The sequence below is a fragment of the Elephas maximus genome, chromosome 22, assembly GCF_024166365.1.
Source record: "Elephas maximus indicus isolate mEleMax1 chromosome 22, mEleMax1 primary haplotype, whole genome shotgun sequence".
In the NCBI taxonomy this organism is placed as follows: Eukaryota; Metazoa; Chordata; class Mammalia; order Proboscidea; family Elephantidae; genus Elephas; species Elephas maximus.
Window position 1 is genome coordinate 64,849,285 of NC_064840.1, and position 18,582 is coordinate 64,867,866.

Below are 18,582 nucleotides of genomic sequence, written 5' to 3' on the forward strand. Positions count from 1 at the left end.
AGGAGTAGGGAATGCTACCCAGGTGCTGGATCTAGACAACTGAGTCGATGGTACGCTATTCACTGAAGATGGTGGGAGGAGGACAGGTTTAGGGAGGGAGAGGATATGGTCAATTTTGACAAAATTGAGATTGAGATTGCAAGGAGCTAGGCAAGTGATGTCCAGTAGGTAGCTGCCTATGGAACTATCCATTGGATTCATGCCTAACACTCATCTGTATTAGGAATGAAATGACTATGTGGGAAGGAGATAAAGAGCGAATATAGGACGCTGAGTTATTTTCTAGAGGGAAGCTAAATCCTTTTCATCCTGAAGGTGAAATTGCTAAACCAGCCACTCTTCGGGAGCTCACAGCCTTGCAGAACGCTGCATTCCCCAAGCCTCCAAGGAGTCTCACTGTCAGAACACTACCATTTTTCAGTCTGACTCTGGGGGTGCGTGTTTGCCATTCCGAACCTACTATATTTTACTGCACCTCCTGACACTGTTACACAACATTTATTGAAAGCACATTTGACGGTAATGAAGTTTCTATTAACTATGATTAAATCTCATAAAGCACCTGAAGATAATTTAAGATGTGCAGAAGCAGAAAATGAAACATTCGGTTTAGTACATTAGGAAACGTAATTGATTAAATTATCTCATTTACAATAAGTGCTTTCATGAGCTATGCAGTGCACACATTTTCCCCAGTTTGTCATTATGATTTGCCAACAGATACCTTAAGACTTCACTTTCTTCTAACACTTCCTTGCAACTCAAAACGGCCTCCTCTGCCCGCCCGCTCACAGAGGCTTGTGTGCCAGGCTCTGACGGATGCCTTCTCTCCACCAGGCCTTGCCCGGGGATCATGTGTGCAGCTATATATGGGAACAGGTTGTTTCTCAATTATCTTCAAAATTGACTTTGATTTTGCATCAGCGATGATTCATATAGTCTTAAACTAAATCCCCTCTTTCACTGAACAGCCGCAACCTGAATTTGTATAATGCTCTCCTAACCATGCAGCTTCAAGAACCTGGATTGGATTCCTCTGGGAGCCTTTTGCAATCACATTGACTCTGTTAAGGTTTTATTTTTAGGAAATCACAAATTAAAACAGTTTAAGCGATTCCACTGGCAGTATCCAGCAATTAAGCATGGCGCTCAGGAGTGAGAACCCCAAGCAAAAACTAATTCAGCTGTCCCCGAGGACTAGAAATAGCTACTGTGGGGTTTCTGGCTAGAAGTACAGATGTAACAAAATTAGAGTGGCGCGGGATTCACAAACTAAGCGTGAAATTAATTTAAAAAACATACTCATATGTTTCTAAGTAACTCTCCCATTGACCGCCACACGGTCTTGCTTGTGCTGCCCACCAGAACCAGCAGATGGCACGTACTCCATGACAGGGAGGAGGTTAAGAATCCACCCACCTGGGCTGTCACCCTGAGGGGCCTGACACAGGCATGGGCCAGGCTGCTTCCTCTCGCCCTTAGCACGTGCGCTCCCACACACAAATCCACCCGTCCCTAATCTTCCTACGAGGTCAAAGTCAAACATGCATTATGTCGGGGGGCTGCGACTTAAGTATTAATGATCCCTCTATGTGCAGCAGACAGCATGGAAAAGAAGTTAAGAAAGTCTGTTTTATCCTGGTGGCCTAATGGTTAAGAGTTTGGCTGCTAACAAAAGGTCAGCAGTTCAAATCCACCAGGTGCTCCTTGGAAACTCTGTGGGGCAGTTCTACTCTGTCCTATAAGGTCGCTATGAGTGGGAATCGACTGGACCTAACAGGTTTCTTTTTGTTTTGTTTTGTTTTCTGTCTTTGCAAGTAATGGCATCCTTCTATCAATAGCCTGCCTGAAGCAGCATCATGAAGTATGAACGGAACGGGATTTGTTGGACCTTTCTCCCGTGTTTCCTGGCAGCTGTCTTGAGGTACCTGTTTTGCTGTCTATTCTTACAGGGTGGTCTTAGTTCTGCAAAGGAGTTAGCTAATAAAAGCTGTTAATTCTCCTGAGTGATTTGAGTTTGATTCCCTTAGGATTTAGAAGATCAAACGGCATACCTTTTGTACTAGAAGAGGGTCCAGGGCCATCTTCCACAAGCTTGATAAACCAAACCAGTCAGGCAGCTAGAGGTTGCATTGCTGATGCTCTTAACAGCTTGAGCTTTTCCTAGTATGCTTTACATATTTCTGAGTGCATGAGGATCTCCTGGGATCTTATTGGAATGTAGGTGCCCAGAAGCTCCACCATTCCCAGGGATCCTACTTCATTTGTTCTGAGGTGGGGCTTATTTAATCTTATGCCCCCCACCCCCAGATTCTGATTCCTGTGGTCTATAAACACCCTTTTAAGAAATATTTTTCTCAGATATGGTTCTCATCTTGGGCTACCTCTTGGAATCACCTGAGAAGCTTTAAAAAATAGATTCTTGTGTTCTAAACCAGTAACCAGTTGCTGTCCAGTGGATTTGAACTCATTGCAACCCCATGTATGTCAGAGTAGAGCTGTGCTCCATGGGGTTTTCAGTGGCTGATTTTTTTCTTTGGAAGTAGATCATCAGGACTTTTTTCCAAGGCACCTCTAGGTGGACTCGAGCCTCCAACTTTTGGTTAGCAGCTGAGTGTGTTAACAACTTATACCACTCCAGGGATCTGCCTGTGTTCAAACCCTCCTCTCCACTCTACATTCTGATTTAGTTGGCCTGAGGTACAGCCTGGGAATTAAAAAGCCTCCAGGTGATTCTGACATGCACCCAAGGCTGAGAACCATAGGGTCATATGTCAAGCTGCCAAGCATTCTGGCAGTGCTCTGTTTTCCATATCTACCAGATGTACAAAGTGGAGGTGATGCAAAACTTAGTGAGCTCAAGCCAGCCTAACACCCAAAGTCTCCATTTATAATTATTTCACTGTGGAATACCGGTTCCTAATCTACCCAGTTGCCATGGATTCAGTGGGAGGTACGGGTTCCAGTTTGCTTCTCAGGCCCCTCGTCCTTGTAGTCCAGTTTTTGCCAAAGGCTGCTCTCAGGAAAGCGTGTACTGACAAATATTTATTAATTTTAGAGCTATAAATCTCAGACGTAAGACTCCTAGATGACATTTGCAGAGAAACGGACATACAGGCAGAAAGCATCAAGAGGAGAGAGCTACTCTTACTCTGAGAGAGGGGAGGGCTGTGCATATTTCTTTTTGATTTAAACCCTCCTACATGCAACTCCAAACTCACTGAGGAGGAGCTGTGAAAACCCCGGATCATTGGTATGACCTTCAATTCTGTTCGGCTCCTAAACAAATACAACAATAAGGCAGCAAATATGAGAAGAAATTATATCCAGAAGTGGAAAAAAACTTACTTTGGGGTTTTATTTCATGAAGAGGTTTTTTATCTAAAAGAAAGAGAAAAAGAAAGTTGCATTTAATAAATTTACATGGAGCAGATATATTTTCTTTATCAGTCTATGTCAAGCTCTATAAATGAAATATTTTCTCAATTTTTACAGATGATATGACTTATGGTATCCATATTTTTCTTTGCATTCTAAATTTTTAATTTTTCTCTTTCCAAATATTTTTCTAGGATGATTCCTTTTTTTTTTTTAATTCTCTTTCAGGTTGGCTTGAATTTCTCTCAGTTGCATTTACTAATTTCTTTATCAACAGGATGAGAGCAGTGAGCTTGTAGCCTGTCCCTGTTTTATAGACAGCCAGAAGACGGCTCAGATGAGGGATGCCATTGGACTATATATGAGGATAGAAAAATGAACCCGTGGATACATATTTAAAGGGATCCTGCAGTGGTTTGCAGTAACCACTTGCTTGGATAAAAGTTCCAAATTCTGACTGCTTATCATTTTTGGTGGGCTTGGGGGTGTTGTTGTGAGCGTGTTGGAGCTTTGTTTTTCAGAAATCACTCTTCCTGGTTTCACATCTCCATGATCTGTTAAAATCTGTATCATTTTGTAATCACACTTATTTGCAGAGCACAGGTCAGGTGACGTGCATAAAGAGAAAAGACATTTAGCTTTATACTTACAGGGCAGTGGGTGCCAGAGCTCAGGAGAGATTTTAATCAATTCTCCCCACCCACTCTGTCCCCTCATCTCCCATCACCAATGTAACTCTGCAAATTATTTTGAGACCTGGGACCTGTGGCTTACTTTGGGTTTTATACCACACTGCTTCCAATCCCCATCCTCCCTTCCATGGCCCCTCCCAGGCCAACACAACTCCACCACAATGCAGACACCTGGGAAAACCACACTTTTGACACCATGTCAAGATTTCAAATACTTTGCATGGTATTTCATCCTTCTAACTAGTAGTTCCTTCTGAAGGTAGAGAAGGGATACCATCAGACTAAAAGGGCTGAAAAGTCTCCAGGTAGTACAAATGGTTAGCACATTCACTACTAACCAAACAGTTGGAGGTTTGAGTCTACCCAGAGGATCCCAGAAGAAATGCCTGGTGATGTACCTCCGAAAAATCAGCCATTGAAAACCCTGTGGAGCATAGTTGTATTCTGACATACATGGAGTCACCATGACTCAGAATTGACTCAATGGCAACAGATTTACAAGGACTGAAAGCCAAGGTGGGGGAGGGGAACCCATTGCCACTGAGTCAATTTCAACTCATAGTGACCCTACAGGACAGAGCAGAACTGCCCCATAGAGGTTCCAGTGCCTGGTGGATTCGAACTGCCAACCTTTTTGTTAGGAACTGTAGCACTTAACCACTATGCCACCAGGGTTTCCAAAGCTGTTGCTAATCATTCACAGAATCATACAACAGTAGGGCACCTTGAAAGGTCACCTAATGCTGTCCCCTTCCTCCATTTGCCTGAAGGCAAGGCAAGAGAGGCGAGGCTCTGTCATGTTGGATTACGTTTGGAACTGAATCAAATCTAGCACTGTACACATTTGAAAGCTTCGTAAATGTTATCTGACTGACTGCGCCAGAACACCTTCCAGGGAGGCCGACAAGACTATACTGAGAGTCCTCCATGGAATACTCCTTGCCCTAACCCACTCCTGTATTTACTACTGATTATAACAGAAAGCCCTTGCAATATACAAACACAATGAGCTTTCAGTACAGCTCTTGAGTATTTTACAGCTTGATTTGTTGTGGAAGTAGCTTTAAAAGTTGTGTGTGAATCATATTCTTGCCAATGGCCTGCCATTTTTTTTTTTTTTTTTAATGTAGGGTGAAAGTTAGCAGGCAAACGGTAAACCTTTCTTTAAAATGAAAAATCTTCATAAAATGTAATAACTTGTTCAAGTTGATATAATCAAATTCAGAGTTTTACACAGTCAGGTTTCTTAAAACAGAGCACATTTGTATTCTCCTAACTGCACAGATGCAACATTACTGTTTTCCCCGGAACAGGTGGTACCTCCTGAAGTCCAGATGCTAATGCCCTCAAGAATTAGAATAAAATGACTTTGGTTGTTTTAACCTAACTTCAGTTTTTGCTTATTGCCTGGTATCTGAAAGCATTTGGCATGGGTACAGTGATGCTGGCAGGCCAGGGCTAAGATGTCTGAAAGTGATGCATTGCTAGAACTACAGAAGCAGACATGTAGAACATCTGTTTAGAACTCCAGCTGAGCTTAACAGTATTTTCTTATTTCTAAACCACAGGCACGAAGATTATCTTGGGTAGCAAAATGAAACTCCATTAAAACCAGGTGAGATATATAACACCTTGTCAAAAAAATAAATAAATCTAATATAGCTGGTCTACTAAAAAGTTGGGGTAGTGGTGGAGTTCTACTAGGTATAGCTCTGAAGGAAAAAACAGTGAACGGGGCTGAGAAGCCCAGGGCTATGATCCCCAGACAGAGACCTCAGGCCATGGAGGGTACCAGGGCCAAGGAGAGGGACCCTTCGTCCTCTGACCTAGCTCTGGTGTCACTGCTATTGGCTGGGTGGCACTGTGGCATCAGTGGAGACTCTCAGAGTCCTCGTAGTGCAGTAGTTAAGAACTCGGCTGGTAACCAAACGGTTGGCAGTTGGAATCAACCACCCACTCCTGGGAAACTCTATGGGGCAGTTCTACTCTGTCTTTTATGGTCGCTCTGGGTTAGAATCGACCTGATGGCAATGAGTTTTTTTTTGGTAGCTAATAAATAATAATTTCAACATGTTATGATCATGATCGTCAACATGCCTCCTTCAGAGTGAAAAAAAAAATATTTATGATACTGTTTGGAAACAAGTCACACCTTCAAACCAGGAAACTCTAGTGATTTTTCAGAGATAATTGAATGAAGCTTAAGAAACTTGTGTCTACTCGTGGCTCTGCATTATAAGACCAAGAGCAAGTCAAGACTTGTTTCCTGATATGTAAAAAGAAAAGGAGAGACAAAAAGACCCCTGTGGGTCCTCCAAGCTTTTGTTGTTGTTAGGTGCTTTCGAGTCAGCTCCAACTCATAGAGACCTGATGCACAAGAGAACGAAACGCTGCCCAGTCCTGCACCACCCTTACAATCATTGTTATGCTTGAGCCCATTGTTTCAGCCACTGTGTCCATCCACCTCATTGAGGGTCTTCCTCTTTTCTGCTGACCCTGTACTTTTCAAGCATGATGTCCCTCTCCAGGGACTGATCCCTTCTGACAACATGTCCAAAGTATGTAAGATGCAGTCTTGCCATCCTTGCTTCTAAGGAGCATTCTGGTTGTACTTCTTCCAAAACAGGTTTGTTCGGTCTTTTGGCAGTCCATGGTATATTCAATATTCCTTGCCAACACCACAATTCAAAGGTGCCAATTCTTCGGTCTTCCTTATTCATTGTCCAGATTTCACATGCATATGATGCAATCGAAAATACCATGGCTTGGGTCAGGCACACCTTAAGTCTTCAAGGTGACATCTTTGCTCTTTAACACTTTAAAGAGGTCCTTTGCAGCAGATTTGCCCAATGCAATGCATCTTTTGATTTCTTGACTGCTGCTTCCATGGCTGTTGATTGTGGATCCAAGTAAAATGAAATCCTTGACAACTTCAGTCTTTTCTCTGTTTATCATGATGCTGCTCATTGGTCCAGTTGTGAGGATTTTTGTTTTCTTTTTTTTATGTTGAGGTGCAATCCATACTGAAGGCTGTGGTCTTTGATCTTCATTAGTAAGTGCTTCAAGTCCTTTTCATTTTCAGCAAGCAAGGTCATGTCATCTGCATAACACAGGTTGTTAATGAGTCTTCCTCCAATCCTGATGCCTTGTTCCTCTTCATATGCTCCAGCTTCTCAGATTATTTTCTCAGCATACAGATTGAAGAGGTATGGTGAAAGAATACAACCCTGACGCACACCTTTCCTGATTTTAAACCAGTCAGTATCCCCTTGTTCTGTCTGAACAACTGCCTCTTGATCTATGTGCAGGCTCCACATGAGCACAATTAAGTGTTCTGGAATTCCCATTCTTCGCAGTGTTATCCATAGTTTGTTACGATCCGCACAGTCGAATGCCTTTGCATAGTCAATAAAACACAGGTAAACATCCTTCTGGTATTCTCTGCTTTCAGCCAGGATCCATCTGACATTAGCAGTGATATCCTTGGTTCCACGTCCTCTTCTGAAACTGGCCTCAATTTCTGGCAGTTCCCTGTTGATATACTGCTGCAGCCAGTTTTGAATTATCTTCAGCAAAATTTTGCTTGCATGTGATATTAATGATATTGTTCTATAATTTCCACATTCGGTTGGATCACCTTTCTTGGGAATAGGCATGAATATGGATCTCTTCCAGTCAGTTGGCCAGGAAGCTGTCTTCCATATTTCTTGACATAGATATGTGAGCACCTCCAGCGCTGCATCCGTTTGTCGAAACATCTCAATTGATATTCCATCAATTCCTGGAGCTTTGTTTTTCGCCAATGCCTTCAGAGCTTGGACTTCTTTCAGTACCATTGGTTCCTGATCATATGTTACCTCTTGAAATGGCTGAACATAGACTAATTCTTTTTGGTATAATGACTCTGTGTATTCCTTCCATGTTCTTTTGATACTTTCTGCATCATTTAATATTTTCCCCATGGAATCCTTCACTATTGCAACTCAAGGCTTGAATTTTTTCTTCAGTTCTTTCAGCTAGAGAAATGCTGAGCTTGCTCTTCCCTTTTGGTTTTCTATTTCCAGCTCTTTACACATGTGATTACAATACTTCGTCTTCTCGAGCCATCCTTTGAAATCTTCTGTTCAGTTCTTTTACTTCATTATTTCTTCCTTTTGCTTTAGCTGCTCGACATTCGTGAGCAAGTTTTCAGAGTCTCCTCTGACATCCATCTTGGTCTTTTCTTTCTTTCCTGTCTTTTCAATGACCTCTTGTTTTCTTCATGTATGAAGTCCTTTATGTCATTCCACAACTCGTCTACTGGTCTTCGGTCACTAGCGTTCAATGCATCAAATCTATTCTTGAGGTGGTCTCTAAATTCAGGTGGGATATGCTCAAGGTTATATTTTGGCTCTCCTGGACTTGCTCTAATTTTCTTCAGTTTCAGCTTGAACTTGCATATGAGCAATTGATGGTATGTTCCACAGTTGGCCCCTGGCCTTGTTCTGACTGATGGTATTGAGCTTGTCCATCGTCTCTTTCCACAGATGTAGTCAGTTTGATTCCTGTGCGTTCCATCTGGAGAGGTCCATGTGTATAGTCACCGTATATGGTGGTGAAAGAAGGTACTTGCAATGAAGAAGTCGTTGGTCTTGCAAAATTCTATCATTTGATCTCCAGCATTGTTTCTGTCACCAAGGCCACATTTTCCAACTACGGATCCTTCTTCGTTTCCAACTTTTGCATTCCAATCACCAGTAATTATCAATGCATACTGATTGCATGTTTGATCAATTTCAGACTGCAGCAGCTGATAAAAATCTTCTATTTCTTCATCTTTGGCCTTAGTTGTTGGTGCGTAAATTTGAATAACAGTCATATTAACTGGTCTTCCTTGTAGGTGTATGGATATTATCCTATCACTGACAGCGTCGTACCTCAGGATAGATCTTGAAATGTTCTTTTTGATGATGAATGTAACACCATTACCTTTCAAGTTGTCATTCCCAGCACAGACTATATGATTGTCCAATTCAAAATGGTCAATACCAGTCCATTTCAGCTCACTAATGCCCAGGATATCAATGTTTATGCATTCCATTTCATTTTTGACTAATTTCCGTTTTCCTAGATTCATACTTCCTACATTCCAGGTTCCAATTATTAATGGATGTTTACAGCTGTTTCTTCGCATTTTGAGTAGTGCCACATCAGCAAATGAAGGTCCCAAAAGCTTTACTCCATCCACATCATTAAGGTCAACTCTACTTTGGGGAGGCTTCTCTTCCCCAGTCATCTTGTGAGTGCCTTCCAACCTGGGGGGCTCATCTTTCAGCACTATACCAAACCATGTTCTGCTGCTATTCATAAGGGTTTCACCGGCTAGTACTTTTCAGAAGTAGACTGCCAGGTCCTTCTTCCTAGTCTGTCTTCGTCTGGAAGCTCAGCTGAAACCTGTCCTCTATGGGTGACCCTGCTGGTATCTGAATACCGGTGGCACAGCTTCCAGCATGGCAGCAACACGCAAGCCCCCACAGTATGACAAACTGACAGACACGTGGGGGCTTCCAGCTTTAACCCTCTGTAAATCTGGAATAATGGCCAAAGACATTTCCCAGAGATCCACTTGAAATCATTTGCCAGACTGTAACAATGTGGTCCATCATAGGTTGTGTGTCAGCGTAGATCCTCTTACCGAAAAGGCAGCGGGCCTCTTGTGTCCAAAGGACCTTGTGTCCCCTGACATCAGCATTAAAATTAGGTTCTGTTGGATTTTGTGAAATACGAGTGTCTTTACAGCAAGCTGCTACCACAGACATTTTTCCTGCTTGAATTTTCCACTCTAAGACTGTTCTATCATGAGTGGGAGGGAGGCATCCCAGTGGCCTCATTATTTTTTCTAAAAGTCCCCCTCCCCTTTCCACGTCCTTTGCATAATCATTTTCTCACAAGGGTTGGGGCCATGCATCCACTTGGCCTTGATCAACCAAATCCTCTCCACTTTAATTTTACCTCTTTTCAAAGGCCATATTCAAACGACCCGTTAGTAAATTAATCCATTAGGGTTGCGATTCTCAATGTTGGCTGCACATTAGAATCTCTGGGGAGCTTTTGCAAAAATACTCATGCCTGGGCCCCTCGCCAGGAGCTCATGATTAATTGGGGTTTGTGGTTTTTTTTTTTTTTTGGTTTTTGTTTTTGATTACTGAGGGCATTACCACTTCCTGGCAACATCACTGGTCTGTATAGTCAATGTCAGTCTCCCTGAGAGGTCTGGGGGTAGCTATGCTATGCAGATGAGCCCAGAAGGGTCCCTCTTATACCTAGCAGACAGAGAAATGTTACAATTTTGAGCTAGTACCAGCTGAGCTGTAGTTTGGGAAAATCACATTTTCCCCAGAGTTTAACTTGTACAGTGAGAGGTACCTTCTGGGTAAATAGAAATTGAGTATAAGTAATTATAGCTTGTAAGTAAATTATAACTTCTGCTTGTTTCAGCAGCACATATACTAAAATTGGAATGAGACAGAAGATTAGCATGGCCCCCACGCAAGGATGACATGAAAATTTGTCAAGTGTTGCATATTTTTTTCAGCCCTGGTGGCGCAACTGTTAAGCACTTGGCTGCTAGCGGAAATGTTGGCAATTCAAACCCACCCAGCAGTTCCGTGGGAGAAAGATGTGGCAGTCTGCTCCTGTGAAGATTACAGCCAAGAAAACCCTGTGGGGCAGTTCTGCTCTGTCCCATAGGGTCATTACAAGTCAGAATTGACTTGAGAGCACTGAACAACAGTTATAATCATTTTATGTTATTTACAAGTTAAAGATGCAAAGTGTTTTTTAGTGTAATTCTGTTTTTAAATACAGTTGTAAATTGTCATGTTTTCTTTGAAAATCATATTTACTTATTTACACAGCTACTACACAATTATTGTATCTAAAATAAAAAAATATATAGATAAGCACAAAAGAAAATTCACCACTAAGAGATAATCACCGTTAACGCTATTATACATACAAGTTCAGACCTTTTTTTCCTTATTTTATATATATATATATATTTTTTATATATTATACATACATACATATGTATATAAACATGATTATAAAAGTCAGCAGTTGGAAACCACCAGCTGCTCTGGTGGACAAAGATGTGGCAGTCAGCTTCTGTAAAGATTTACAGCCTTGGAAACCCTATGGGACAGTTCTACTCCATCCTATAAGGTCTGTAGGGGTTTGAATTAACTCAGCGGCAGTGGATTTGGTTTATATAATTATATACATGTACACATGCTGTTTTTTTTTTTTTTACACATGCTTAAAAGGAGCCCTGGGGTGTGGTGGTTCAGTACTCGGCTCCTCCTCAGGAGAAAGATGTGGCAGTCTGCTTCCATAAAGATTAGAAAAAATAAAAACATTGCCATCCAGTCTATTCCAACTCACTGCTACCCTATGGGACAGCATAGAACTGCCCCATAGGATTTCTAAGACTATAGTCTTTAGGGAAGTAGGCTGCCACATCCCTCTCCCATGGGGCAGCTGGTGGCTTCAAACTGCCAACCTTTGGGCTGGCAGCTGAGCACTTTAATCACTGCACCACTAGAGCTCCTTTCATAATGATTAATTAACTAACCAACCCATTGCTGTTGAGTCCATTCTGAATCATAGTGACCCTACAGAACAGACTAAAACTGCCCCACAGGGTTTCCAAGGAGTGGCTCGTGGATTCAAACTGCCAACCTTTTGGTTAGTCTTAACTGCTATGTACCAGGGCTCCTCCATAAAGGTTACAGTCTTGGAAATCCTATGGGGTAGTTCCACCCTGCCCTGTAGGTCACTATGAGTCAGAATTGACTTGATGGCAATGGGTTATGCTTATACATATACATAAGCATGAAACCACATGAAATTGCCAATAATTGATCGTTTTTACCTACAAAAACATGGAATTGTCTTTTATATATTTTTCTGTGATCTGCTTTTGTTATTTAGTACTGTGGCGCAAATATCACTCAGTGTTTGTTTCTCTGTGTGAGGCTATATATTGTTGTTGTTAGGTGCCGTCGAGTTGGTTCCAACTCATAGCGACCCTGTGCACAACAGAACGAAATACTGCCCGGTCCTGAGCCATCCTTAAAATCGTTGTTACGCTTGAGCTCCCTGTTGCAGCTACTGTGTCAATCCACCTCGTTGAGGGTCTTCCTCTTTTCCACTGACCCTGTACTCTGCCAAGCATGATGTCTTTCTTCAGGGACTGATCCCTCCTGACAACATATATCCATATGCATATATGGACAGAAGATGGGGGCGGCGATAGAGAAGACAGAGAACAATACACCTTTTTACTTTTTGGTGATTCATTTCTTTTCCACCTTCCTTTAATTTCTGGCTTTGTTTGTTATATGCAAGGCTCCCAACGCATTTCCATGGTATCCATTGTTCTTAGAAGCTGTTTATAGCTGCACCCGTACTCATCCACCACCGCCCCCCCCCCATCCAGCCTTATCCTACCAAGGAACAACTGTGGCCAGCTACATGCAGCCTACAGCCTGCGGATCAAGGAGAGCAGGGCAAAGCAGAGACAGCATAGCCCATATGGATGGATGGGCTCAGTCTCCAAACCATGGAATGGAACGGGGCGGGGGCGGGGGGGTGGGAGAGGGGGAGTGGCCCCACAAAAGTTTTTGGTTTTGATTATTTGCAATCTGCTCCCATCCGTTCTGAATACCAACCAGGGTCTATATAATTTTTGAGATTCGGGCAGAGATCCATTAAACGTATACTAAACACTCACTAAATATCAGGAAGGGGCCAGTCCCTGGAGAAGAACATCATGCTTGGTAAAGCAGAAGGTCAATGAAAAAGAGGAAGACCCTCAACTAGATGGATTGACACAGTGGCTGCGACAATGGGCTCAAGCATAATAATGACTGTGAGAATGGCGTAGGAGCAGGGAGTGTTTTGTTCTGTTGCACATAGGGTCGCTATGAGTTGGAACTGACTCAGTGGCACCTCACAACAACACAGTTAATACCCAGCAGAAGAGTAAGCCCAGAAACAACTCTCTTCTTAGACAGCAATTCAAATATACCATTACGGTTAATGTTTATCATCCTTTTCTTTCACAAAACCCGTCATTTCCCACATTTTCCTCTCCAAAGACCACTCTTATTATTTCTTTCTTCAGAGATCTTATGCTTTGAAACCTTTTCCCACTCAAAGTACATACTTATTAACTATTTTAATTTACCCTTCACATTCTTTGCAATCTGAAATTCCAAGTTGATTCTGAAGTCTGTGGAATAGTCGGTCTTCTTTTCTGTCCCTTCTCTATCCCCTTCTGTGCCAGAATAATTCTCTAGCATCAACATGAAAGAATCTACCATGATTCCACATTGCCTCCAAGTCAGGTCCAAGTGCTCTGTCCACCTTTATGGCCTTCTATCAAGTGGTTCCACCACACCAAATCTAACTTAATCCTCACTACACCTCAACACAAACCCAATGCTCTGGTTAGATAAATCTATCAGCTCTTAAGTCTCCTCTCAGACATTTTGCCCATGTTGTTGTTTCTCCTTGAGTTGTTCTTTCTCCTCTAAGCCACCTGTATAACAATTTCCTGCCTTCAAGGCACAAATCACTTCCTAATTCCTTTATGAAATCTTCGGTCATTATTCTGTTTGCAGGGATCTCTTCCTTCTCTACACAATTTATCTTACTTAACAGTCACTAACATACAATACTTGGGTCCACAATCAATACCCATGGAAACAGCAGTCAAGAAATCAAAAGATGCATCGCATTGGGCAAATCTGCTGCAAAGGACCTCTTTAAAGTGTTGAAGAGCAAAGATGTCACCTTGAAGACTAAAGTGTGCCTGATCCAAGCCATGGTATTTTCAATCCCATCATATGCACGTGAAAGCTGGACAATGAGTAAGGAAGACTGACGAAGAATAGATGCCTTTGAATTGTGGTGTTGGAGAAAAATATTGAATATACCATGGACTGCTAAAAGAACAAACAAATTTGTCTTGCAGGAAGTACAACCAGAATGCTCCTTAGAAGCAAGGATGGTTAGACTGCATCTTACATACTTTGGACATATCTTCAGTCTCTGAAGAGGGATGTCAAGGTTGGTAAAGTACAAGGTCAGTAGAAAAGAGGAGGACCCTCAATGAGATGGATTGACACAGTGGCTGCAACAATGGGTTCAAGAATAACAATGATTGTAAGGACAGCACAGGACCGGGCACTGTTTTGTTCTGTGGTACACAGGGTCGCTATGAGTCAGCATCAACTCCACAGCACCTAACAACAACAACAACAACAGACAATATGGATTTTTTTTCCAAAAAATTAATTACTCTAAGAGTGTTAATTTTATTTTTTTTTTTATACTTTAATAATCATTCTTAGTCATGCAGTAGTTTACAGCTGTGGCTGCTAATCAAAAGGCGGGCAGTTCAAATCCACCAGCTGCTCCTTGGAAAGCCTATGCGGCAGTTCTACACTGTCCTATAGGGTCGCTATGAGTCAGAGATCATTGAAAAGCAATGGGCTGGGTTTGGTTTTAACATGTAAATCATATTTAAATGATCAGCTGGTGAATAATTGTGACTGCTGATAGAGAGTCAGAGCAAGCCAAATGGGGAGGGAGGGTAAAATCAAAAGTTATCTGCTTGATTATTTGCTGATCGGTAGAAAAGAAATTGAAGTTACTATCAGCGTGTTTGGTTTATGCAGACTCTTCCTCTTCCCTGTGACGACAAATAATTAGGGGATGATGCTACACTCTCGGAATGCTATCCAGGACTGCAGGAAATCCCAGGAACTGGCAGATCAGCCTTGGATTAGCACTGGAGAATAATTAGATAAACACAGGGCCTGCTCTGAATTGGCAACATCATCGCACTTGAATATGTCAGGCAGACACTGGCAATGGCAGTGGGGAATCTCTTCTCTGCGTGTTAAAACCGAAAGTTCATTGATGCAGTAGAACACGCAGAAGCATAACCACTAGCTCTTGCATGCACCCTAAAACTCTTCCAAAGATCAAAAACTCAGAAAAATCGCAAGAGCATAAAACATTGCCCATCTCTAGTTTTTGCTGTTTGTATTTTTTAATTTCCTCATTGTATTTTGTTCATTTTTTAAGATCCTGTTCAGAAATTACTCTTCGGAGATCACATTTACTATCCCACATATTACTGGGTTAGTTCAATTCTTGCTTTCTCCTTGCCCGCTTCCCAGCCTGTACAGACATCACAAGATCTAGTATCTCCTTTTAAAATGCAATCTGAGCAAGTCCATGGAGGATATGTGCTGAGAATATGAAGTTTTTAGAGATCCCCCCCGGTTTTCCAATTGGTGATGTGTGTCAGAGAAGTCACTGGGCTCCCCCAAAGACATCTGGGTAATAAATGAAATTTAAGGGCAGGGAATGGCAAAAACACCCACATGAATAAAAACTTAATATCTGAGATGCACATGAGTAAATGAATAAACAGCTCTATTGACATCTTCCACCTGAGAGTTCTTCAGGCTCCTAGCATGTTAATTAAGTGAAGTCAGAAAGGTACCACAACAGATAGCTTATGGGTGTCACTTTTGATGACAATGACCTTCCGGAATTGTCTCTTAGCCAAAGAACACAATTAGTGTGCATTTAGGAGACGTAGTTTCGCCTTCCCCCTTTCTTTTCTTTCAATTGTGGGGTCTCTTTTGCATTTCCCAAACTCAGCTAAATAATGCCAGTAATGGCCATGTTCGTAAGTGATATTTGCATATTTTACTTCTGAGCTAAATCATTTCAATTTCTAGATTATATTTGTATCAACTGGATCATGATGTTCCACCCATTCTTGTTGGTTCTGTATATGTTAGTGTGCTTTTGTGATGCAAATAGAGGATAAAAAATGCTCTTGAGCCACTGCGAACACTTTTAAGCAAGTGTCTCCTAAGACTTCCTTATCAGAAATTGGCCTCCATGTGGTAAAATGCTATTTCCAACTCTGCTCCAAGGGAAGATGCATATTAAAATCCTTTTTCTATCTTATGAATTATTTTGCTATGAATCCCTCCCTCCTATCCTGCTACAGAAATAGATACTCAAAACTGAACAAAAATGTCCAGAGTCTATAATTCAAGCTTAAGGAACCGAGTTTTTGATTAATATCATGGTGATCACATCCTTTTGGGCAGGGGTGACATTCAAATTATTTACAGTCTGGAGTGACACAGATGCCATCCTGTCAGTATAAGCACCAGCCTTATTGTAAGATCATGGTGGCTCACAGTTGTCAAGGTTGTCACTTTAGTTGTTGGAATACAGGGAAAGCTGGGTAGGTAATGGACGGTGGAAATGAGATTTGGAAAGATACTTTTATGACTCTTTACCAATTGCTAAGGAAATATTTTAATATTTTAACAACTGGTATATACAAATTACAGTTCTGTCTTAAAAAAAATGCTTGAAGATGAAATGTGAATTTAGGACTCTTGGCTCCTGAATTGTTTAAAGCTTCGTCAGTCTTCATGCTGCCATACATTCACATAGCAATACAGACTAAGGTATTCGTGTAGATAGTCTATGTCTGTCTTGTTCACCCGCATTCCTAGTACCTAGAATAGCAGATGGAATATTGTGGGTGCTCAATAAATACTTGCTGAATAAATGAGTGCAGAATGAATGAGTGCTACTAAGCCTAAGTTTGTATGAATTCCTAGGTCATTGTAGCTTCTTGATGGAAGTGATTGGAGTGGAATGATAAAGAGGTCTGTTGTGATGATTGAGTCGAGTCCATAGGTAAGGCTGGCATGTATTTTGGTAGGGAAGGGCATGGGGTGACCACCTTTGTTTCATAGCTACAAGTTGCTCTCCTCATTCAAATGGTTAATCTTAAGTGTGACTGGATTAGAATAAATTTTTCCTACAAAGTGGTTAAAAACGAAATGAATTGAAAGTTTAATGTGTGTGTATATGTGTATGAAAACTGCTTATTTAGGATATAGCATAATGATTTTATGTTTTAAAGCTAAGATAAACTTAGAGATCATCTTGTCCAGCCTCCTCATTTTGTAGATATGAACACTAGGCACACAAAGGATGGTGAGACATTTGCCCAAGGTCACACACTAGTTAGTGAAACATCTGAACTGGGACCCAGAACTCCTGACTCCTAGCTCTGAGCACTTTTAAATACTTCCTGGTATCTCTTTAAATGATTATGGCAAATTCACATTCCAGTCCTGCGCCAAACACATGTGCATAAGGCCAGGTCTTTGCTTAATAATGACACTAACTCCAGAGAAAGGGGAAGGTCAGGGTTAATGGAGTTAATAACTACTGATGATGTAAATATCATCCTCAATTTATGTATCTTCCTTCTCACTGATCTTGAAGAGACACATGTATTTAATTTAGAATTTAAGGAGAAAAGGTAAAATCAAAACAAAGAGGTTTTCTCTATTAATTCACTTTGCTCAGCACAGCCCAGAGGCCACTAAATTCTTTAGAGGGGTAGATTACTCAGTTGTAAATCACTTCCCTGATTGGATTCTTCCTATTTCTTTTACAGCCAGGCCACTCTATGATCTCAGACATTAAATCTTTCTCTGATCTAGACTAAAATTTCTTACCCTGGGTTTTGTATTGTTGAATCCCAATTAGATACAGTCCAATACAGAATTTGGAATTTAGAACTGATAAAACAGGGGGATAGTATGTTTTACACGACTAGAAAGCCTTAATTTTGGAAACTTCCTGACTAGATGGAACCTTCAATGTTAGTGGTTATGGACAACCACAATTATTATCCATTAAAAAAAAGAGAGCAACAAAATAAATTAACAATAAATACATACAAATAAAAGAATAAAATACCTAGGAATAAATTTAAGCAGGGATGTGAAAGACTTGTAAACTGAAAAGTACAAAACATTTCTCAAAGAAATTAAATAATAAATAAACGAAAAACAGTCCATGATCATGGACTGGAAGACAATATTGTTAAGATGTCAATACTACTCAAAGTAACCTACATATTGAACACAATCCCTATAGAAATTCTAAAAGCCTGTGTTGTGGGTTGAATTATGTCCCCCCCAAAATGTGTGTATCAGCTTGGTTAGGCCATGATTCCCAGTATTGTGTGGCTGTCCTCCATTTTGTGATTATAATTTTATGTTAAAGAGGATTAGGGTGGGACTGTAACACCCTTACCAGGTTGAATCTCTGATCCAATGTAAACGGAGTTTCCCTGGGATGTGGCCTGCACCATCTTTTATTTCTTAAGAGATAAAAGGAAAGGGAAGTACGCAGGGAGTTGGGGACCTCATATCACCAAGAAATCTGCGCTGGGAGCAGAGCCTATTCTTTGGACCTGAGGTTCCTGTGCTGAGATGCCCCCAGACCAAGGGAAGGCTGATGACAAGGACCTTCCTCCAGAGTAAACAGAGAAAGCAAACCTTCCCCTGGAGCTGGCGCCCTGAATTCAGACTTCTGGCCTACCGGACTGTGAGAGAATAAACTT

The 18,582-nt window shown here is 41.4% G+C and overlaps 1 protein-coding gene and 1 non-coding gene across 10 annotated transcripts in view; one reads left to right on the forward strand and one right to left on the reverse strand.

Annotated features, from left to right (window-relative positions):
- The window catches only part of UNC5D (unc-5 netrin receptor D), a 630,356-nt gene that overhangs the window by 92,657 nt on the left and 519,117 nt on the right, over positions 1 to 18,582 (reverse strand). For 7 of the 9 annotated variants that reach the window (XM_049865158.1, XM_049865156.1, XM_049865152.1 and 4 more), the window contains one exon: positions 3,349 to 3,381. The exons of the other annotated variants lie outside the window; for them this stretch is intronic. In XM_049865158.1, coding sequence (XP_049721115.1) covers positions 3,349 to 3,381 — 33 coding nt within the window. The remainder of the gene's footprint in view (positions 1 to 3,348; positions 3,382 to 18,582) is intronic. 9 annotated transcript variants of the gene reach the window in all.
- LOC126066170 (U6 spliceosomal RNA) lies at positions 10,535 to 10,639 on the forward strand. Its single transcript, XR_007515025.1, has one exon. It is a non-coding gene; the product is annotated as a U6 spliceosomal RNA (small nuclear RNA).